Below are 20064 nucleotides of genomic sequence, written 5' to 3'. Positions count from 1 at the left end.
CTATAAAATCAAGCTGCCAAGAGAGCTGAATCACAAGAGGTCACATGCAGGTAGATGGTGTCCAAGGGAAGTGGTTAAAGCAGGAGTTTGGTTCAGCTCTGCAAAGGGAGAGTCATGGAAGATAGGGACTAAACAGCTGGCACACAAGCACCTCTCAGGGCTCTTTGCTGCCTGTTTTCCCCTGCTGAAAGAGGAGCCAAGCACAAGGTGTGCTGGGGACATAACACCCACTATGCTGACATGAGCCAGGAAGTAGCAATAACTTAGAGCAGCGTTTTAGGCTGGCCTGGATTACGTTAGAGGCCATTTCAGCCCCTGCAGCAGCTCAGGTGGCTTAAATCCACCATTGTCACTCCTCCAAACCCAGGCGTTCTAGCAGGCTGCAACTGTCTGGAGTGCAAGGCTCCATCCAAACATCCCCAAAACCTGGGGCTGTCCATGAGCCTTGCTCCTCCATGTTAGTCCAAATGGCAGGCAGAGAGTATCCATCCCAGCAGGGTGAGGCCCATCCTGTCCTGATGATGTTCCAGTCTCTGGCTTCATGCTTATACATGTGAGGCTTGACCTGGGCTTGGTCACCCCTCCTCAGGGATGGTCCTTTTGCTGGGCATGTTGGATCCCCTCCCCTCAGTCTGGCTGTGTCCTACCCACCTCTGTTTGCGCTGCTCAAGCTTCTGAGACCAGTCACTGAACCCCTCATCCTCCTCCAGCTCCGAAGTCCCAGATGGCTTAAAGTCATAGCTGAAACACAGCAAGAAGGAAAATTAGAGTGAGAGATGCAAAAAACCCAAACCTGTCCTGAAAGAGCCCTAAGCTGACACCATTCTTCTCTCCCTCCAGTTATTGCATCTTCTTTCCTCTGGCTGCTCCCAAATTGCACTTGAAGCCTTACCCTTGATTACAGAAAAGACATATTTGCCACATGCTTAGAAGCACCCTTACACAAAGGTGGTTTCTTGGGGCATCACTGCAAGATGGAGAGGTAAAAGGAGCAGTTCCATGTCTCCAGCAAGAGCACCCCACTGCCTGCCTGCACTCCGGGGCTGCACACAGGCAAGCAAAAGACAAGCAGCACATCAAAACCATAAAGTCAATGCACCATGGTTATTCTGCACCAGAGCTGGCCTTAGCTTGTTTGGACCAGTGGTGTTTCAAACGTAGTTGCTGCTTGTCATATGCTTGTACACAGGCCCATAGAAAAGACATGAGCAGGAGCCAGCCTCAACAGACTGCTGAATAAGGAAGGCATGAAGATCCAAAGACTAGGACACTGGCTCAAGTTCTGGATTGGGTCTTCATGTTCCCCTACAACTCTGACCCAGTCACAAGCACTTGCATGACTATGTCTCCCCACCTCTGTATACGGCAGCACTGGCAGGGCACACAGCTGCCAGCACCAGATGCAGGCTGCCAGAGCATGGGGATTGTTGGGTTCTCCCTATTTTTTTCGGTGTGTTTGCAAGGAGACTTGCCTCCCAAGCAGAAGTCCTGTGGGAGCAGCCACATTGCAAGCATCGGCCCGAGGAGGTTGTCTTTGCAGATGTTTTTCAGACGTAGGGCAGTCACATTGCTTGGGAATGGGAATTAGGAAGTGGGACCCACAGATTAATTTAAAGCTCAGAGGTTCAAAATAAGTAACAAACATGAGTGAGCCTTTTCTTTGCCTTCCTGGGCTCTCAGGAGGTATCAGAAGGTACTTAGCCTCCTAAGTGGGGCCCTTTTTTGAGTTTTGGGAGTCTCATATTGAACTGACTGCAGGAGCTGAAGATTTACAGAAAACACATCTCCACTAGGCTCACCAGGAAGGGTAGCAGGGGATGCACACTGAAAACAGTTGTTCAGCCACAAGTCTGAGCATAGCCCAGCTCCTGCTGTAGTTCAGCATCCCCTTTGGCTGCCAAAGAGTGAGGCCACATAAGTCTAGGACACTCCAGCCCAGGCTGGATTATTTTCCACCGTGTGTGTAGTAGGAGCTTGTGGATGCCCCAGGATAACACTCAGGAAACTTGATGAGGAGCCAGGATGGGACCACAGACCTGGTAGGGCTTCAGGTTAGCTGCAGCACTGATGATGCCCAAGGCAGAATTGCTCCAGTATTTGTGGCCACAGCTACAAATGTGCTCAGGCTACCAGCAAAGCTATCAGGGAGCAAGGGACACCAGCCAAATGCTATCTGAAAACTGGTCCCTTCCCTGTGCCCCTCTGCAAATACAGCCCCAGGGGAAGCAGTGAGCCAGGAGAGCCCCATCTGCACTGCTTATGATGACCTCCACCCCCCTGGCTCTCAAGGCCACTGTTCTGCAGGTTATTTCTCTTTTTCCTTAGTAGGGGGAAAGGAGCAGAGGAGCTTTACTCTGTCCCTCTGGTGCAAGGAAATGCCGAGGGTGGGTTTGCACAAACAAGAGTGACATGGATGGGACGAGTCCAAGTGTGGGAAGAGCGGACGGAAGGAGGGGGCAGTGTTTACACAAGAGAGAGCAAAGCTCTTCAGAGTAATAGCTGGGGCTGACCATGGCTGCATAAGCAAGCCCAGGTGGCTGTGAGCAGCTGCAGAAGAAACCAGGGGGTAGCCAGAGAGCAAATATTCTTCTGGTGAAGTGTGGCCCAGCAAGCTCGAGCATCGTGGAGGAAAGAGCAAAACCCCTTGGTTCAGTTATTGTTATTGCCCCCTTTGCAGACGCTTAAGCACTCAGCTAAAATGGGGCAATGCCAGTGGCCCTGTGGAGTCAGCAGCATGTCTGTGCCTATGCCCACAGAGCTTGCAAGCTGGGTTACTGGGGCTGCTGCATGCTGCTCTGTGCCGGAGGCCACTTACAGCATCTCCCAGCAAAGCAGAGACCAGAGATCTGGTCTGCTGGTTTTAGGACCTTTATGAATTATTTTCCGGTCCTGATGTGAAGCCGGGTTTGGAAAAGCTAATGATTATTATTACTTTTCAGATCTTCTATTTGCTTTAAGGGCAGACTACAGAGGCTTTGTTTGCGGGATATCACTGGATAAGATTTTGAAACTTCTTTGCAACATTTTTAGACCCCCTTCAAAAAAAGTCCTAAATAATTTTGAAAGTATCTGAGGAAAAAAAAAATAAAATCTTTTAATGGAAAAAATATATTTTTATGAATAGCCTTTTCTATTTTTCCAGTAAAATGAAGCTGCTGCTTCTCTCTGGCTGTAATCCCCAATCCTGCTGCCACTTTTCCATTGTGTTTAATATAGTTAGAAATAAGTTGTACACACAAATAGTGGGAAGACTGGAGTCTTCAAGACAGGGTTTGGGGACTCAAGAGTGCAGACTGGTTTTTGTGCCAGCCCCAGTGCTGCACAGCACCTGGGCTGAACTGTGAACACAGGGAGGCTGTGGTGGGATACCGCAGTGGGATACTGGGGATGTGACTGGTCACCCTATCACTTCCCCAGGGCTTTCCTCTCTAACAGCAGATTGCTCAGCATCACCATAAATACCTCCTGAGCTATTTCCATTTAGGACCTGCCCCATTAAAGCATCAAGTTAACTTTAACCCTTGGAGCTGCGAACTGCACCAGCTGGAGAGCTACTCCATGCTCCCCACTGCTGGGCAGCATCCTCCAAGGGAAGAGCAGGGAGCCCAGCTGGGAAAGATGATGGCTTGCTCTGCCACGTGATCTGCTTGGGGGTTGTGTGTCACATCCTCAGGCACATGTCTGTCTTCGCACGTATCAGGGATTTCCATTAGTTTCGGTGTAGGATGATTCACAAGCTGAAATGCAACCAGGCAGTGGAATCCCTGGCAATGGGGACTCCCTGCCTGAGCTCAGCCTTACCCAAGCTGTCCTAGTTTAAACTCTCAGGCAATGAAACACCCAGCATCCGCCAGAAAAAAAAAAAAATAGAGCAAAGCAGATATTCTGGCTTTTTCTGCCCAAACTAGAAACACACTTTTTGTTAGTCTGGGCTAAATCCCCCAACCCAAATCATTAGGGAACTTCCCCACCTCCCCAAACCAGCCTGAGCAACAGAGACGCAGAGACACCGCTCTGTGGACACAGGAGGGGTTTGCTGCAAGGAAAGAGTATGCCACTGGAGCATTTATCCACAGGTATTTCTTACTGGTTTTCCTGTGCTGGACCCGAGCTCTCTGAGCAGGAGATGGTGCCATTCAAGCCCTCTTCTGCCTGGGACCTCAGCTGCTTCTCCCTCTCCCGCCGCCGCCGCTCTCTCGCCGCCTCTTCCTCGTCTTCCACACTCCACTGTGCTGTCAGCCTGCCAAGCCAGAGGGAAAACCCATCCTTAATGCTGGGCAGTGCCTGTGAAACCTGGCAATAACCCTCTGAGGTGCCTGGACGTCCCCCAGCAAACAGGAGGCTCCAGCAGAGGAGGCCTCCCACCATGAGCCATGGTCCTCAAACCAACATCCCCAACCTCCATCGGCACAGCTCCACCGCAGGATCGACCAACGTGCAACAATAAGGTGGGCCACATGCACTAGGAAAGGGCTGCAGGAAAGCCTTTTCCAATACCAAGGAAGAAGTGGTATGTAAAAAATCTCAATCCCACACCCTCATCTTGAGCTTTGGCCCAGGGAGGGCAAAATCTTCACCTTGAGGGTGTTCCCTTAAGCAGCTGAGATGCTCCTGCCTGGCCAGGAGCAGAGGGAGCAGTGGCAGAGGGCAGTGACTGTGTCCTCCTCTGCCCTGCCCAGCTTCCTTCCACCCCTGCAGAGAAGAAAAACCTGCCATGGCTTCTCCCAGACATCTCAGGTGCTGGATAATAGTGCCTCTGTCAGCAGAATGGCCTCTTACACCCCTGAGGAAGTGAAAAGGCAGCTGCCACACTCCTGCATCAATGCTGGTCCCCACACAGGACCAGCTCCCGCTGCACAGTGGCAGCACCAGCCAGGATGCAGGCAGAAAGGGACATGACATGACAGCGTGATCACTGCTCACCCAAAGCGTCTGTGATGGCAGCTGCAGCAAGGCAGGTCTGACTTGTGGTACCTGGGGCTGATGCTGGGGCAGATTTTCCCTCACCCCACTCCATGAAGGCTGTTTTCCAGGCTGCTTGCAAGTCTATTTAGAGAAACGCTCTTGTGCAAGGCATGGACATGGGGATCAGGAAGGCGATCTCCCACCAGCAGCAGCACCCCTTCGCGTAGTGGTCCCCCCGCCACCCTGGCAGGAGGCTAGGGCTGATCCCGCAACCCTGAGCTGGACAGAGACAGGCCGCCCATCCCGGCCAAGCTCACGGGGGAGCAGGGGGCGAAGCACATCCCATAACCAGGCCAAGAGACGGCTCCATGGCAGTGTAATTACTGCTTGCCTCATTTTGGGTGGGGTCTTTGGCAAGCAGCAAATTCAGCCATCCTTTCCCCTTCTCCCCGCTCTCGCCCCTGGCCACCTTGAGCAAAGTGGACCCAGACTAGAGCTTGGGCTCCCCTCCTCCCTTCCCTACTCGTCCCACACTCCTATTTATTATTTCCCCCCAGGTTCCCATAGAAACCCTTGTCTGTGGGCCTGGCAGGAAGCCACTGTGTTGTTGTTGGGTTTTTTTAATATATAAATGAAGTCATTCATTAAACTCTGCCATGATCTCCCTCCCTTGTGCGACAGCTCCAGATAGTCTCCGATCTGGAAAGGCTCTTAACCCCCTCTCGCCCATATCACCCCAGTTACGAGAAGCAAGGTCCATGCTTATGCCAGAACAAGTTAGATTTTGATTTAATTCCCTAGCCCCCTCCTCCAGCTCCTTGGGAAGCTGCTGCAGAGGCAGCGCTGCACCAACCCCCTGGCTTGGCCAGGGTGCTGGGGGGAGCCAGAAGGGGGTCCCCTCCGAACCGCATGAGCTTCCTGCAGTGTGAGAGCAACGCTGGTTGGCAGCCCTCTCCCTTTCCCAGTTGGATGTGACTAACTCTCTCTCCATGACCTCACCGGCTCGCTATTCTGTCCCTGCATCCTCCAAACAGGCTGAGGACAGAGCTGGGGGCGACCGTTTTGGGGGGACGGACTTTTCTGCAAAAGCAGGGAAAGAACTTTCCCAGCTCCTTTTGTCACAGAGCAAACCAGCCTGCAAGATGCCCACCACCATCCCGGGATGCGGCTCAGGCACACATCAGGGCTGGGCTGCGATGCTGGGAGCTCCATATCTGCTCCTCTCAGCAATAGTTGCATCCTTCAGCAAACACCTAAACCAGTTTATTAGCAGATTCAGAGCTCCAACAGGCTGGCAGCAGAGCAAGGTTTAATAAGAAGTGCTTTGGGGTTCAGTGGTCACACCAACAAGCTGAGGGAAAAGGACAATTCCTACTTGACTGACCCAGCAGAACAAACATTTGTGAAATCTTCAGGGGAAAAAAATTAAAGGAAACAAAAAAATACCCGAAACGGATGAGAAAGTAAACCTCACCAAAGGCCCTGCCTTTGGGTCCGCTACAAGGGTTTGTTGGGCCGGAGAGAGACCGTGCCATTTCGATTCAGACAAGCCCAAGTGTGAGGAGGGGGTCAGCTGTTAAATTGCTTTTCAAAGCAAAATGGTGGAAAGATTTAATTTGCAAACAGCTCCATTCTCTAAGAAGGGGCCGCAGACTCCCGTTTGTTCTAATTGCTCGTAATCACATTCCGCAGCCCAGTGTGCTCAGCCCACAGCAGGATTGCACAACCATCTTTCCCATTTCTAGAAATAATCTCCCAGCACCTCGGGATCCAGCTGATACCACGTATCACTCTGCCTTCACCTCCAGCCAGCACTTCCCCAGGTCAGTCCCAGGCCAGAGAAGTCTGGGGAAGAAATAGGCTCATAGCTACGGCTGGGTCAGAGAGCTCCTCGCTTCATTTCACCCAGCACAAGATAGGGAAATGGTAAATAAGAAGACTTAAAGCTTAAAGGCTTGCAAGAGGAGCAACAGAGTACTACACCCCTGCGTTCAGTCACCCCCTATGCAGAGCAATTTCCATGTGAGGCGAAAGGAAATTCATTCCCTCAAAACATAAGGGGAACTAGAGAAGGGAGGATAGAAAAAACACTTTGTTGGCCCTGCAGCTAGGAGCTGTGGCAAGGCTTGCTCCAGCAAGACCTCATCATAGGATTGGATCATTTCTCTTTATGCAGTCCTTAACCATCCAGCAGCTTTTGGAGGTCTTGACCGGGGGTGTTGGTGGATGAGAAAATGAACATGAGCTGGCTTCAGTGTGTGCTTGCAGCCCAGAAAGCCAACCGCATCCTGGGCTGCATCAAAAGGAGCATGACCAGAAGGTCGAAGGAGTTGATCCTGCCCCTCTGCTCTGCTCTTGTGAGACCTCACCTGGAGTATTGTGTGCGGTTCTGGTGTCCTCAACATAAAAAGGACATGGAGCTGTTGGAACAAGTCCAGAGGAGGGCCACGAGGATGATCAGGGGACTGGAGCACCTCCCGTATGAAGACAGGCTGAGAAAGTTGGGGCTGTTCAGCCTGGAGAAGAGAAGGCTGCGTGGAGACCTCGTAGCAGCCTTCCAGTACCTGAAGGGGGCCTATAGGGATGCTGGGGAGGGACTCTTCGTCAGGGACTGCAGTGACAGGACAAGGGGTAATGGGCTAAAACTTAAACAGGGGAAGTTTAGATTGGATATAAGGAGGAAATTCTTTACTGTGAGGGTGGTGAGGCACTGGAATGGGTTACCCAGGGAAGTCGTGAATGCTCCATCCCTGGAAGTGTTCAAGGCCAGGTTGGACAGAGCCTTGGGTGACATGGTTTAGTGTGAGGTGTCCCTGCCCATGTCAGGGGGATTGGAACTAGATGATCTTAAGGTCCTTTCCAACCCAAACCATTCCGTGATTCTGTGATTTGGGGCAAAACGCTCTTTGTGGAAGGGGCTTATCTCTTCCTGAGAAGGTGAGGAGATCCTGCAAGCCTACAGATAGGCAGAAAACACCTTGGTTCAGCTTTGGCCATAGAGTCACAGCTTGCCAAGCATCTGGGATGCTTAGGCTTCTTCTCTGACTGGGTCCAGTGACTCACTTCAGATCTAGCTCTTGACTTCACCTCTCTCCAGACTCCCAGCCAAGGGAGGGTTTTTATTTCCATCTGCCCTACAAAACACCTCCTCCTGCAGAACAATGTCACAGGCACCCACACTCTGGCTGCACTGTTCCGCGTGGCCATGAATGCCCACTCCAGACAACCTAGCGTTGATGGAAAGGTCAAGTTTCCTTTGGGCATTTCCTCACCAGCACTTGAGGAGATTATAAGATTCAGGCAAGCAAAATTTCTGGCACCAGTTGAGCTGTGTTTAAGGGAAATGTTGCAGACTTGAGGAGTCTTCTGCACGGCTGACGGCTCAAAGGAAGCTTTTCTGGCTCAAACCCAACCTTCAGCACTAAAGCTAATTCCAGAAAGGAAAACTAAATGCCTCCCAGAGGGTTTGAGCTTTGCAGACCCATGCCAGACAAACCCAGGAACCCTCTACCAGCACACTGGACATTCCTGTCTCCTGAGCTCGCTGGGGTACCGAGGCCAGGACAGTGTTGACTTTGGTCGCTGCCTCTGTCGTGTAGGCTGCCCTTGCAGAGCCAAGGTTCATGAGGGAAGAGTTTTTGGAAACAGGGTTTAGAAGGAGCCATGTGCAGCCCATGGAATGATGGACACTGTTTTCCCAGAAGACATACTGCCCCATCACCTGCAAAAGCATCTACCACCATCACTCACAAGAGATGGGGCTACATGAACTAGAGGAGAACTGGGAAGGGTAGCCCTGTATGCCCCAGCAGACTTCCCTTTGGTCTCTCTCTTGAGGTTAGGAGAAAGGGAGATGCCAGAAACCTATGCAAGAGTCCTTCCCCTCTAATCCCCTGCAGCCTCCCCTGCCTTGTCATGGTGCTAGATATAATATGGCCTGGGGCTGTCAACAAGTTCATCCTGCTGCCATATATAAAGGGCCCAGACATGACTGGCAGGAATATGGGGATGTGCAGCTCACCCTTCATGGCTGAAGATATTTGCATGCAATGCATGGTCATGCTGCCATGGCTCAGTTTCTCTTCATCCTTGCAAATCAATACAGGGATGCATCAACACAGTGTCCCAAAGGATGCATCACACCACAGGCATCAGTATTAAGTGTCAGAATTCAGCATCTCAGCCCCTTCCAGAGATCCATCTAAGGCCCAGGTTTACCTCTACCAATCAAGAGACCTTCAAAAACCTGTCCCTAACCCAACGACTTGTCCAAGGTCACCACAAAGCCAGAAGACACAGGGAATGGAGCTGAAGCCCAGCTGGTATCCCAACACCCTGATCAATGTTCTGCCAAGAGGCTGCTCCTGAAAATCAGCAACCACAGGGACCATGTACTCCCTCACACCAGGGGACATGGGCTGGCAAAGCAACCATGGTATGACCATCACCATGTCAGACAACAAGCAACAGTTACACTTCTTGATGGATGGGTTTCTGTGGCTTCAGAGTAATGCAGCAAAGACTACAGCTGGGTAACCATCCCATTGGATAAAGAAGGGGGTGTGGATAGTGGTATGATACAGGGATACTGCAAAAATAAATAAAGTAAAATATTATGTCACAGCTGGAGTTTATTTCAGCCTAGTCTCAGGAGAGATGGTTATCCTGGCTCTGAAAGATCAGCTTGTCAGTCACAGACATCCAGAGATGCTGCACAAGCCGCTCCTTCCCATACATTCATGTAATTCCTCAGCTGCATTGCTCTGTTCGCAGTCCGGGCTATGCAGTTTGAACAAGAAGGGGGGGTGGGGGTAGGGCAAGCTAAAAAATGTGCCTATATGCTTCACCCTCAGCCTTTCTCTCATACCAAGCTTCCCCACCCACCCATAGCTGCGCAGTCTCAGCCACGTCTCCCTGTTTCTGCTATAAATCACGGCTCGCCTTCAAGATGTGAACAGCAGGATAGAGCTGCTTCACACCCAGGAGCAGCCACGGACCCTGGCCCTGCTGACCCGCTGGAGCTGGGGGTTGGTGCAGACAGGCATCATGGATGGGGCGATAAGGACACAGCAAGGCGCCTGAGGGGAACATGATACAGCCCAAACTTTCATCAGGCAGGAACAGGAGAAAAAAAACACATGCAGCTCCTCTTTTTTAGATGAATCTTGGATTTTTTCCACAAAAGCATATCCCATTTCTGCCCAAAGAAGGATATGCAGATGTACAGCCATGCATCCACACGTGCCAGGTATAAAACTTTGCCTGGTTTAGCCTTCACTTAATTCCCTGCTAAGACTGACCTTTCACTGTGGCATGATAGGCAGGGAATACCCCAAGCTGGTAATTTACCACTTCCACAAGAAAAATGAGAGACATTTTGAGAAACCCGGTGGTGAACGGCAGGAGCAGACCTTGGAGGAGGGACACAGGCAGGGCTGGTCCTTCATCACGAGCCTCATCTGTCCCCTCCTGCCTCTCACAGGATGGCAGCTCCTGAAAGACACAGGGGATGGCCCACGCTTCCAGATATCGTGGGTGATGCACAGCCCACTCATAGAGGCACAAGGCAGCAGATGGGAGCAACTGCTTCTTTTTATTATTATTGGGTTTAATCGTAGCAGACAGAATCCAAACGAATCCTTTACAAGATGACGGATTGCACCCCGAGGACCATGGGTCCTTAGCACACAGATAGGCTGGTGCGGTAATGTATTAACATCACCAGTCAGGAATTTGGCAAGGGGGAGGAAAGGGCTGGAGTTCGAGCCCTTCCAGCGATCCATGGTATTCAGTAGGTGTGAGAAATCGGTGCTGTGTACAACCTCAAACCGTGGCCCTTTCTCACAGTCTCTCCATCTCAGGCCTAAGGTTCAAGAAATCAGCTTTTTTCTAAAGAGCAGGAAGTCTAGGCTCTGTTTTTGCAGGGGAGAAGCATGCCAGAAGAGAAAATAAGACTTGTCAGAGAGGTTCAGGCTGCCTTGCCCAGCTTTTCTATTGTACTTTTCTCCTGTCTCAGAGGGAAGCAAGCTTCCATAGCTTTCTCGCCTTGGCTACAGTCAGCCAGCATCCTTCTTGATACACTCATGCTAGAAAACAAGTCTGAATCTAGGGAGGTGAGAAATAGCCTTACCTCTGCTTCAAGCTGGGATTTAGACTGAGATTCAAACCAGACATGCTGCTTTTTATAGCACTGCTGTCTTGGCCACAAGTCCTTCATTTTGCAGCCCTTGGGGAGATGTGGTCCCCCCATCCCTTGCAGCCCCCAGCAGCAGAAGGGAGTTTGCTACCCAAGCACTGACAGGAGGCAGCAGGGAGGCCGTGAGAACGTGCTGCTCTGCTCCATGGGAGAGTTGAGGCTCTCTTCGTTTATAGCCATCGCTGCTGAGTTGTGCTGCAACAGGAACTGGAGTCAGCAGCGAGCCCTCGGTCCCTGCTGTGCTAAAGCAGCATGTCTTCATGAGAAAATACAGCCTTTGCCCCAGAATACTGATAGCAACCCCTGTGCTTAAGGGCATGGTCACCCCCAGGCTCTTGCTGTGGGACAGAGGCACTTGGCAGCCCAAGTTGCCACTGCCTGACATAGAGCTGATGGACAGTGCTGATGATGTTTGGTGCCCTCTTTAGTGTTCTCCATCAGAAAGGTTCAGTCATACAAATGGTGGGAGAAGGGGAAAAAAAAGCAGTCTGGAAGCTGAAGATTTGTTCTTACACACCATCCCAGCTGCAAAGCTTCAGACCTCGGCTTCCCCATTCAGTGCCCTTTCCAGCTGAACTATGCTCAGATGCACGTAGCAATCCTCCACCCTTCTAAAGGATACGGATAACCTGCAGCTGCAGCCCCAAGGGGCTCAGAGGCTCACTACAGCTCACAGAAATGTTCATGGGCTCACGTTCAGGCCCTGAACATCCAATTGCTTGAGAACAGGTAGAAGTCCGAGACAAGCAACGCTAAAAGCAAACAAAAAAAAATCAGCTGACTTCTGGGAAAAGTCAGTGTTAGGTGGAGTGTTGCTGAAGAAACAAGCCTCAGGGCTGGGAAAATCTGGGAATGGAGGAGACACCGCAACTGCAGAAGGATGAGCTGCCCTCCTCGGAGTAAAAGCAGAGGGTGAGCATCCCACAAGGCACACAGGCAGGAGGTACACACCACGTACTGGCCCACCCAGCCCTACGCTCAGCTGGGCTGCAAAGCCCCGCGTCTCTCCTGGCTTCCAAAATGCAGTGACATAGCTCTGCAAGCAGCTGGCACCATCTAAGCTGAGCCTCAATGGGATATGGAAAGACCCCAAGCATGCCTTTGCCTGAGCTGGGTGATCAGTCTGGCATAAAAAGCTCTCCCGGTCACTCCTCCCAACCAGCAGCTCTGGTCACTTCTCTCTTCCCATCTGCCCTCCACTCCTGAGGTTCGCAAAGGTGCCTATAAACTCCTCCCTGGCCCCAGTGATGGGATGCAGAGGAATAAAGAGCACAAATAAAAGCATCAAAATAGGGAGGATTTGGGAAAGGGGAGCACCATGGTGGGTAAACCCTGCAGGGACCATGGGTTCCTCATCACAGGTTGAGGCAGCACTGCAAAGCATGAATTGCACAGATGAAGGTTTCGTGTCCCCTGCAGTCCCCATGCTAGCATCCCTCCCTTCTCCCCAGCCCAGCAGCTCTGCTACTGGTTCAATCTTGCACGTTCATTTTCCCTATCTCCCCCAAAAAGCTGCCCCACTTCTTCACAGCAAGCTTTCCTCACTCACCGAACCTACCCACAAACCAGGGAGGTGGAGTAAAGAGATGCTACAATAGCCCCCAGAGGGAGTAGCTACATTCCAGGCAACAAACTGTGTCCAGACCATGTCCTGCCATCAACCACCCCCCCCCCCCAATCCCCCCCCGCCAAAAAATGCCCTCCACACTCAAAACATCATCCAGCCTTCCCAAGCATTCCAAGCTCCTTGTTCCCAGCTCAGCATTCGGAAGGTCAAGACAGAAATACTGGAGTAGCATCTTCCCTGCTGAGACACATCCTGGCAAGCTCCAGGAAATGCAGGCGGAAAGGAAGGCATCCCACAGAGGTGGGCAAAGCCCCCGGATCCCAATCAAACTAAATATTACACTCATGATATACACCAAAATTCAACGAGTTTGGAGAATTTTAAAGCTACCCTTAACACTGGGGAACAATGAGCACCACCAGGACATTGCTCAACAATGCAGCAGCACGTTGCAGGGAGAAAGAAGGGACATGCAATCGCCTGGTCCACCAGGACCATGAGTGCTGACATCAGCTGGAGGCTGAGAGCATCTCATCATGTATGGCAGGCCAAAACACAGGGGTGTGCAAGCATGATTGCAGATCTCATGGTTCAGCTTCCCATGTTAATGACTCCATGGAAAATGAAGAAGCAAAAGGCACATCCCAGGAGGAAATAACTAGGTTTATCACCCAATCCAATTTTCCAACTCATTTTCTTCCCTGAGGTTTTTCATCCTGAAGATTCAACCCCCCTTCCCCACAGCATTATTTGCACTTGAGACTCAACAGCATTGCAGAGACATGTAATTATAGACACTTGTTTATTTGGTGCCTGCGCAGCAGCCATGCTTTGGAACCCCTGTCCTGGCCCAGGTCCCCCATTGTGCCTGGAGGCATACAAGCAGCGTGCAAGAAAACTGTCCTTTATCCCCAAGACTAGACCGCAGTTCACTTCCTAATGTCACCCGAGATTCACCCACATGCTGGCTAAAAACCACACCAGCTGAGACAAGAGTGGTAGTGCTTTTAACACACATCCATCTGTAAGCACACTTGACCCCCCCTTACCCCACCCAGAGCCCAGCTATAGGGATGTGACTGCAGTCAGCCGCTGCAGCGCTCAGCGGGAACAGTGTCAACCAAGAGGCCTGATTATCCAGTTTCGAGGAGCAGCAAAGCCAAGTCACAGAGAGGCTGATTTGTAGGTTAATTAAACAGCCATATTCTTCCGTGAAACACTCGATAAATAGAGGGAGAGTAAAATTCCAGCGGGAGCAGATAACGAACTGAATGAATCGACATGACAGGGGCTGGATCCCTATCTTATTTATTGGAATTCATTAGAAAGATAAGGAAAACCAGACCACAATAACAAGATTAAGCAGCTCATGTTTGGAGAGGTCTTAAAACAAAAAAGAAGTCTTGTGGGCATGTGAAGGATCGCTGCTGTTCATGTGCCACAAAGGGAGAAATCTTTCCCCAGGGATATCCTGATAGACTATGTGGATGAGGAGAGTGCCTGGGCACATGGTGCAAAGGAGGGGAGGCAGATAACCCTGATACCACCCATTCTTTCCCAGGTAATCACTCAGCCACTCAGGGCATAGCCCTGAGCAATCTTCAGGCTCCAGCCTTTCAGATGTAAATGGCATGCTCCTGCATGCACTTTCTGCAGAGCCAGGGAGGAACAAGGAGGGCTAATTTTTCCGGCCTGCCTCTCTATCCATGCTGGGAAGAGGTGAAGGATGTTTCCCAGAGCGCTGACTCAGCACTTCAGCCTGTGGTGCCTTTGACACCCTAAAGCACAGTGTGCACTAATCCTGTCAGGATGGTCCACAGAAAAGCCATTCCATGCGAATTTGGCTCCTGGGACAGATGTTCGGGTGATGGCAGCCAGGCACTCCTGCTCAGCACATGGGCAGAGGCCACTTCATCTGAAATGCTGGGATTTTGTCTCAAGCACAAAGTTGGATGCCTAAGCACTGGGACTCCGCTCTTCAACCCAAAACCATCAAGATTTTTACACTGCTTTCAGTTCAGGATCCTTTAACCCTGCTGTAGGACAGCCTGGCAAGCAGCACCCTTGGCTGAGCAATGCTCAGAGAAAGTAATTCCCTGGTTATCCCTGCTGATGCTCTGCAGCAGTGTAACCTGTCGTTCTGATTACAGAGTTTATTCCCCAGATCTTGGTGACAGCAGGAGCAGCTAGGTAAATCTCAGCATCACACCAAAATCCCCAGTGCTCACAAACGTGTGTCTGGGCAGCCGTTTTCACTCTTGGGCGCCGGATCTCCGATGCACTTGGGTACATCAGAAGAGCCTAGGACCTGCACTCTGTAACCACTCTGCCTGCATTCACCTTGGGACAGATATAAGCAGAGCATGGCAATCTTGACAGCGATATATCTTCAAGCCAGGAGCCTCAAGCCATTATTCAATAACTGAAGGAGCTTGTTCCTGCACCTCAAGTGGCAGGTCTTGCAGAGCGAGCCTCGTGGCCAGGCTTAGGAGGGAAACTGCTGGGAAAAAATACAACCCAGGCTGTGCTTTGCAAGGAGCAGATCCTGCCTATCCTCCTGTTGATTTATGTGAGGATTAATGGGGTTATTTTGGTGTAAACCATGGATGAAATCCCTCATACATCTTCACACACCACCTCCCTGTCTGTAAGTAGGACTGGAAAACACAGCCACAAAGCCAAACCTCAGCCAGATAAACGGGTAATAACCCCACTCTCATGTCATCCCAGAGTTCCTCTAGTAAAAAACCCTGTGAGTCTCTGCAGCACCAGAAGTCCCATATCCACAGCAGGAGGAACTAGGAGACACCATTAAGGACAGGTAAATGCCCCTGGCTTGGGCTATGCCAAGGGCAGCTCTTTGGACACTGCTTTTCTGTGTATGAGGCACACGTACCTCCGCCACAACTCCCCACCTGATACCCTGCAAAGTAAGTTGCCACCCAGCTGTAAGCAGGGGATTGCCACCCCAGTTCATTTGCCTGGACCTCCTCAGTACTAGCTGGCCCCAAATCTGAGCCAATCCCTGCCTGCTGTACACCTAACATAGAGATTTCCATACTGCTCATGAGTCCCTGACCAAGCCCTGTTCTGAAACAGAGAGGCGTAACGGAGATCCCAGTCCCTCTGGGCTGAGACCAAGGAAAGAGTGCAACTGGCCAAACAGGAGAGGACTTGGCTCCTCCTGCCCACTTTCCATCCCATGCAAACAGTGGGAGCTTTCCTGACAACTCCCCTTTGTCCAGAAAGGGCCCAGGGAGAAGGCAGGGGGAACTGGATGGCTGTAGAAGCCAGCTCCCTTTCCAAGGCAAGCAACTCACCTGAGAGGTGAGGTTTAGAGGCTGCATTGCCAGCCAGGGAAATCCCAAAATTGACAGGGAAACACCTGTCCAAATAAATCCCACGCTGACATCTCCCACCTTCTGGCTGGAGACCAGCAGACACCAGCGGCCACAAGGGAGCCAAGAGGTGCCCAAGGCACAGGATGGGAGTCCAACACTCCCTAATTCCATTTGCGCTCATCCAGCTGCTCAATTAAACATAAAGAGGCGAGGAGTGCCTCTCTTCTGCCCAGTCAGAGCCAGCAGCATGGCACACCACCATCAGCCAGAGGAGGATCCCAGAAACCCACAGAGAAAAGCGGCATTTCCAGCCCCCGAGGAAGAGCAGGGTGACCGCATGGAAGGGAATCCCAGCGCCAGCAGACAATGTAGCCGTCCTCCCGGGCTCAGCTCTGGCTGACAAATGGGAATAACCCAGCTGAACCATCCACCTCCCGGCCCTGGGAATTACACTCCGAGGGAAAGGTTCAGAGCACTATTGCAATTAATTGAATCGGAAGAGAGCGATGTCAGCTTGCAGCCCTGGGAGGATCTGGCTCTTTACAGATCTCTGAATTGAAAATGCACATGCAGCATGCACAACGTACGTTTCCAACCCCCAAATAAATAAATAAATCATTTTTCTAGGCAGAAGCCTTCAGCCCTCAGGGGACACAAAAAGACACACACTGAGACATCCCTTGCCGAGAAAGCAGGGGGGGGAAGTCAGCCGGCTCAGGTGAGTGTCACAGCACAGTTGTGCTCAGTTCTGTGCTCCTGGAAAAGCCATCAGCAAGTTCAAATCTGCTTTTCTCATATTGCTTTTGGGGAGGGAGGGTATCTATTTGGGTATCTATCTTCCTTCCATCCAACGCATCGTGTCTGCAGAAGCAGCGGGGTGAGGGAGAAATTCAGCCGGTTTAAAGGGACTCGAAAGCGATCGATCCGGAGCACGTTTCCTTTCGCCCACCCGGCACCCCCCACCCGCGGGCCGGGTCGGGGTCCCCACGGGCAGGTGTGCGCTCACCTGATGAGATTCTGCAGGCCCTGCTTGCTGGAGTTCCTCCTCAGGATTGCGCTGGTCATGGTGGCTGCGGCTGGCTGGCGGCAGGGTCCCGCTGCCGCCCCTTCCCCAGTGCCGCAGGCAGCTGCCTGCCTGCCTGCCTGCCTGCGCGCTGCCGCGTCCCCCCTCTCCGCCTTCAGGAAGTTCTGCAGCTGGTTTCCTTTTGTTTCTGCTACCCCCCCTGCTCCACACCCCCGGCTTGGCTTCTCCACCTCCTCCTCTTCCTCCTCCTCCTCGTGGAAGTGTCACGGGAGAATCGGGAGAACCGCTCGGAGCGGGTCCCGCAGTACAAAGACCGGCGCTCCCCACTCCCTAGCGAGGGGGGCTTCTCCCGCGCCCTTCTCTGCTTTAACTCTTCTCTCCCTCCTTCATCTTCTCCAGCCCCCTCCTCCTTCCCTTCTTCAATTCTCCCCCCGCCCCCCCTTCTTTTTTTTCCACCTTTACCACTGCTTACACAAAGCAACTTGGGAGCAGAAATCCAGGTTGGCAACCCGGAGGGCTGTAAAGCTCTGCTGGTCATTCACAGCAGAAGTCTTCCGTAAAGGGCTCACCTCCCAACGATCCCCGAACGCCCGGAGGTGAACCAAGAGCCAGATTAATGCGAGATGGGCTTTGCGCTGGGAAACACTGCACTGGACAAAAAACGTTCTCCTGTGATGGAGGTAGCAGATGGGTTTTGGGGGAAGCCACTGGGCTGCAGCCCTGGGCAGACAAGCAGCATGCATCCTGCTCCCACTCTCAAACTTCCCCCTCACCTGCTCAAGTGACTGACTCTTCCGTACCTCAGTTTCCCCAGCCATCAAATTGGGTAAGAGCAAAAAAAAAGTGGCTTGCCTCCTTGAAACACTGGTATTTTGGGAGACAAAAGAAGTGTGTGAGCGTTTGATGAAGGACTAACAACGCTGCCGCCTGCTAAAACAAAATGCCCATCTGCCATGCCTTCAAGAGGATTGTTCTTCATGCTATCTCATCGTGAGAACAGGCTTAGAAAGAAAGAACAAACAGTCTTTGTTTTTTCCCCAGCCTGCATCTCCTGGTCCCTGTGTGTTGGTTTTGGGGGAAAAGATATTCCTCTATAGCAAACCAACAGGTGCCTGAACTCATACGTTGCAAGTTCTAGCCTTACCTTGTACTTGCACATCACGGTGTTCATGGCATAGCTTGTCCAGGTTTCCCTGCAGTCAGTGGCAATGTTCCTCTGGCTGTCTTTGAGATGGGAGCTGTTATGATAGGATCTTCCTGCTTAGACCCTCACCTTCTCCCTGCTTTCAGTGCCCTTCATCTCATTTACATGTTTCCCTTCAATCACTTCTGCAGGAGCGCTTCTTGCCTCCTGGTAAGTTGAAATAGGGAAGTTGCCCATAAAAGACACCTAGAATCTCAATAACAAGGCAGTGCTTTAAAGTCAGACAAGAAGGAAGCGCCTGTCTTCTTCCCACTGTCTCTTCATTTCAGAACAGCTTATTTTTTTTCCTGCAGGTATTTACTAAGCATCCCCTAAGTGGTCAGGAGCAACAAAACCCACCAGGCACAGATATTGATGCTGGCCCCACTCTGGGCTGCTCACTTGCTCTCACACCGCTTTTGTTTTTCTTTATCAATTTTTCTTTTACAATTTGGTGAGAAGATGCAAGAGATCCACCATAAAAGGTCTCTTGCTGAAAAAAAGAGCCTGTCCCAGCCCTGCAAGTACTTACAGGAATAATTAGGTTTAAGCATGTGAACACGCCTATTGACTTCACCACAACTGCCCACAGAGTTGAAGTGAAATATGCACCTACAGGGTTTTCTCTTTGGAGAGAATCAGCCCAAACCTTCCAGCTTCTCCCACCATCTGAGCAAGCCAAAGGTGCACAACGGAGGAGCCCTGGCAGGCAGGGACGTAGCTGGTACCCATGGGCCAGCAACAACTGGGTGCCGAACGAAATCACAGCAGCACTCTTATTTCAGGCAGAGATGCCAGGCAATCCGCAGGGAGCTGAGGAGGGTCAAGGAGGAATGCAGCCATTGTTGCCAGGAGAAGGCAGGAGCTTGCTACATGTGGGGAGCAGAAAAGGCAATGGCACACCACTACCTAGCAGAGGCGAGATCCTCTGTGTAAATAGACAGGGGGAAAAGCTGTTGATTCCCCCAGCAAGAGACCCTTGCCTCCACACCTGGGCTTGTCTCTCTGAGGGTGCCAGTGTGAGCTCCTCATCTTGCAAGCAGACTTTCACCCCAAGCCCGGGACTGACTGCCTCTCAGACATGGGGGCCTTCGATGAACAGAGCTGCCAAAACCCGTGCTTGGGTGATGAAATCCAGGACCAGAGAGAGATTGTGACACTAGCTCTTCCTGGTCTAAGGTGCTGCTGTCATTTGGAAACACCAGAAGTGAAGCATCCCTACATCGGAACAGGCAGCAGGCTGACCTCTGCATTGCTCCCAGGGAAAGATGTTTTTGGTACTGAATTCCACCTGGAAAATCCTCCTGCCTTCATAAGGTTGCTGTGGTATTCAACCTCTGGGGAAGGTTTCCTGCCCTTCTCCCTGGCTTTCATCTTTGAGAAAGACATCAGATATGACAAGAAAACTCATCCTTCATCCAGCATCAGCAGGGTCCTGCAGGACCACAGGGAAAGGAGAGCAGAGCAGGATTCTCTTTCTAAACTCACAGCTTGCAGGAAGGGAGGGAACTGTGCGCTGACACATGGACAGAGTCGCTATCCCCATCTCCATGGAGAGAATTTAAATCCACTATTCAAGAGCGCAAAGGCTGGGCCTAAAGGACCACGGAAAAAGAGCAGTGCAGCAGAATCCCCACACCATCACCCTGCATAACAGAGGCGCCTTCTGTCCCCTCTCCTCCCTTGCTTGCTGCCGAGCCCAGGTGCATCAGTCTGAGTCATACCACATATCCAAGTACAGTAAGGTCAGCATCAGTTCCACTGCTGCTCCTAATCCCTTCACAGAAACAAACCTCCTGGTCCCTTCAGGAAGCGGGTAGGAGTACAGCGGACACAGGAAGAAAAACA

At 51.5% G+C, this 20064-nt stretch overlaps 1 protein-coding gene across 2 annotated transcripts in view; it reads right to left on the bottom strand.

The window, feature by feature from the left end:
• The window catches only part of LSP1 (lymphocyte specific protein 1), a 51391-nt gene that overhangs the window by 20881 nt on the left and 10446 nt on the right, over positions 1-20064 (bottom strand). The window contains exons 1-3 of one of the 2 annotated variants that reach the window (XM_065682761.1): positions 17016-17280; positions 4088-4240; positions 652-741 (exon numbers count right to left, since the gene is read on the bottom strand). In XM_065682761.1, the coding sequence (XP_065538833.1) occupies positions 652-741; positions 4088-4240; positions 17016-17074 (302 nt within the window). In that variant the 5' untranslated portion in view covers positions 17075-17280. Of the gene's footprint in view, positions 1-651; positions 742-4087; positions 4241-17015; positions 17281-20064 lie in introns of those variants that run through there. The other variant, XM_065682760.1, reaches the window with a different exon arrangement.

This window comes from Lathamus discolor, chromosome 6 (genome assembly GCF_037157495.1).
Source record: "Lathamus discolor isolate bLatDis1 chromosome 6, bLatDis1.hap1, whole genome shotgun sequence".
In the NCBI taxonomy this organism is placed as follows: domain Eukaryota; kingdom Metazoa; phylum Chordata; class Aves; order Psittaciformes; family Psittacidae; genus Lathamus; species Lathamus discolor.
This window is presented reverse-complemented; position numbering and strand designations above follow the sequence as displayed.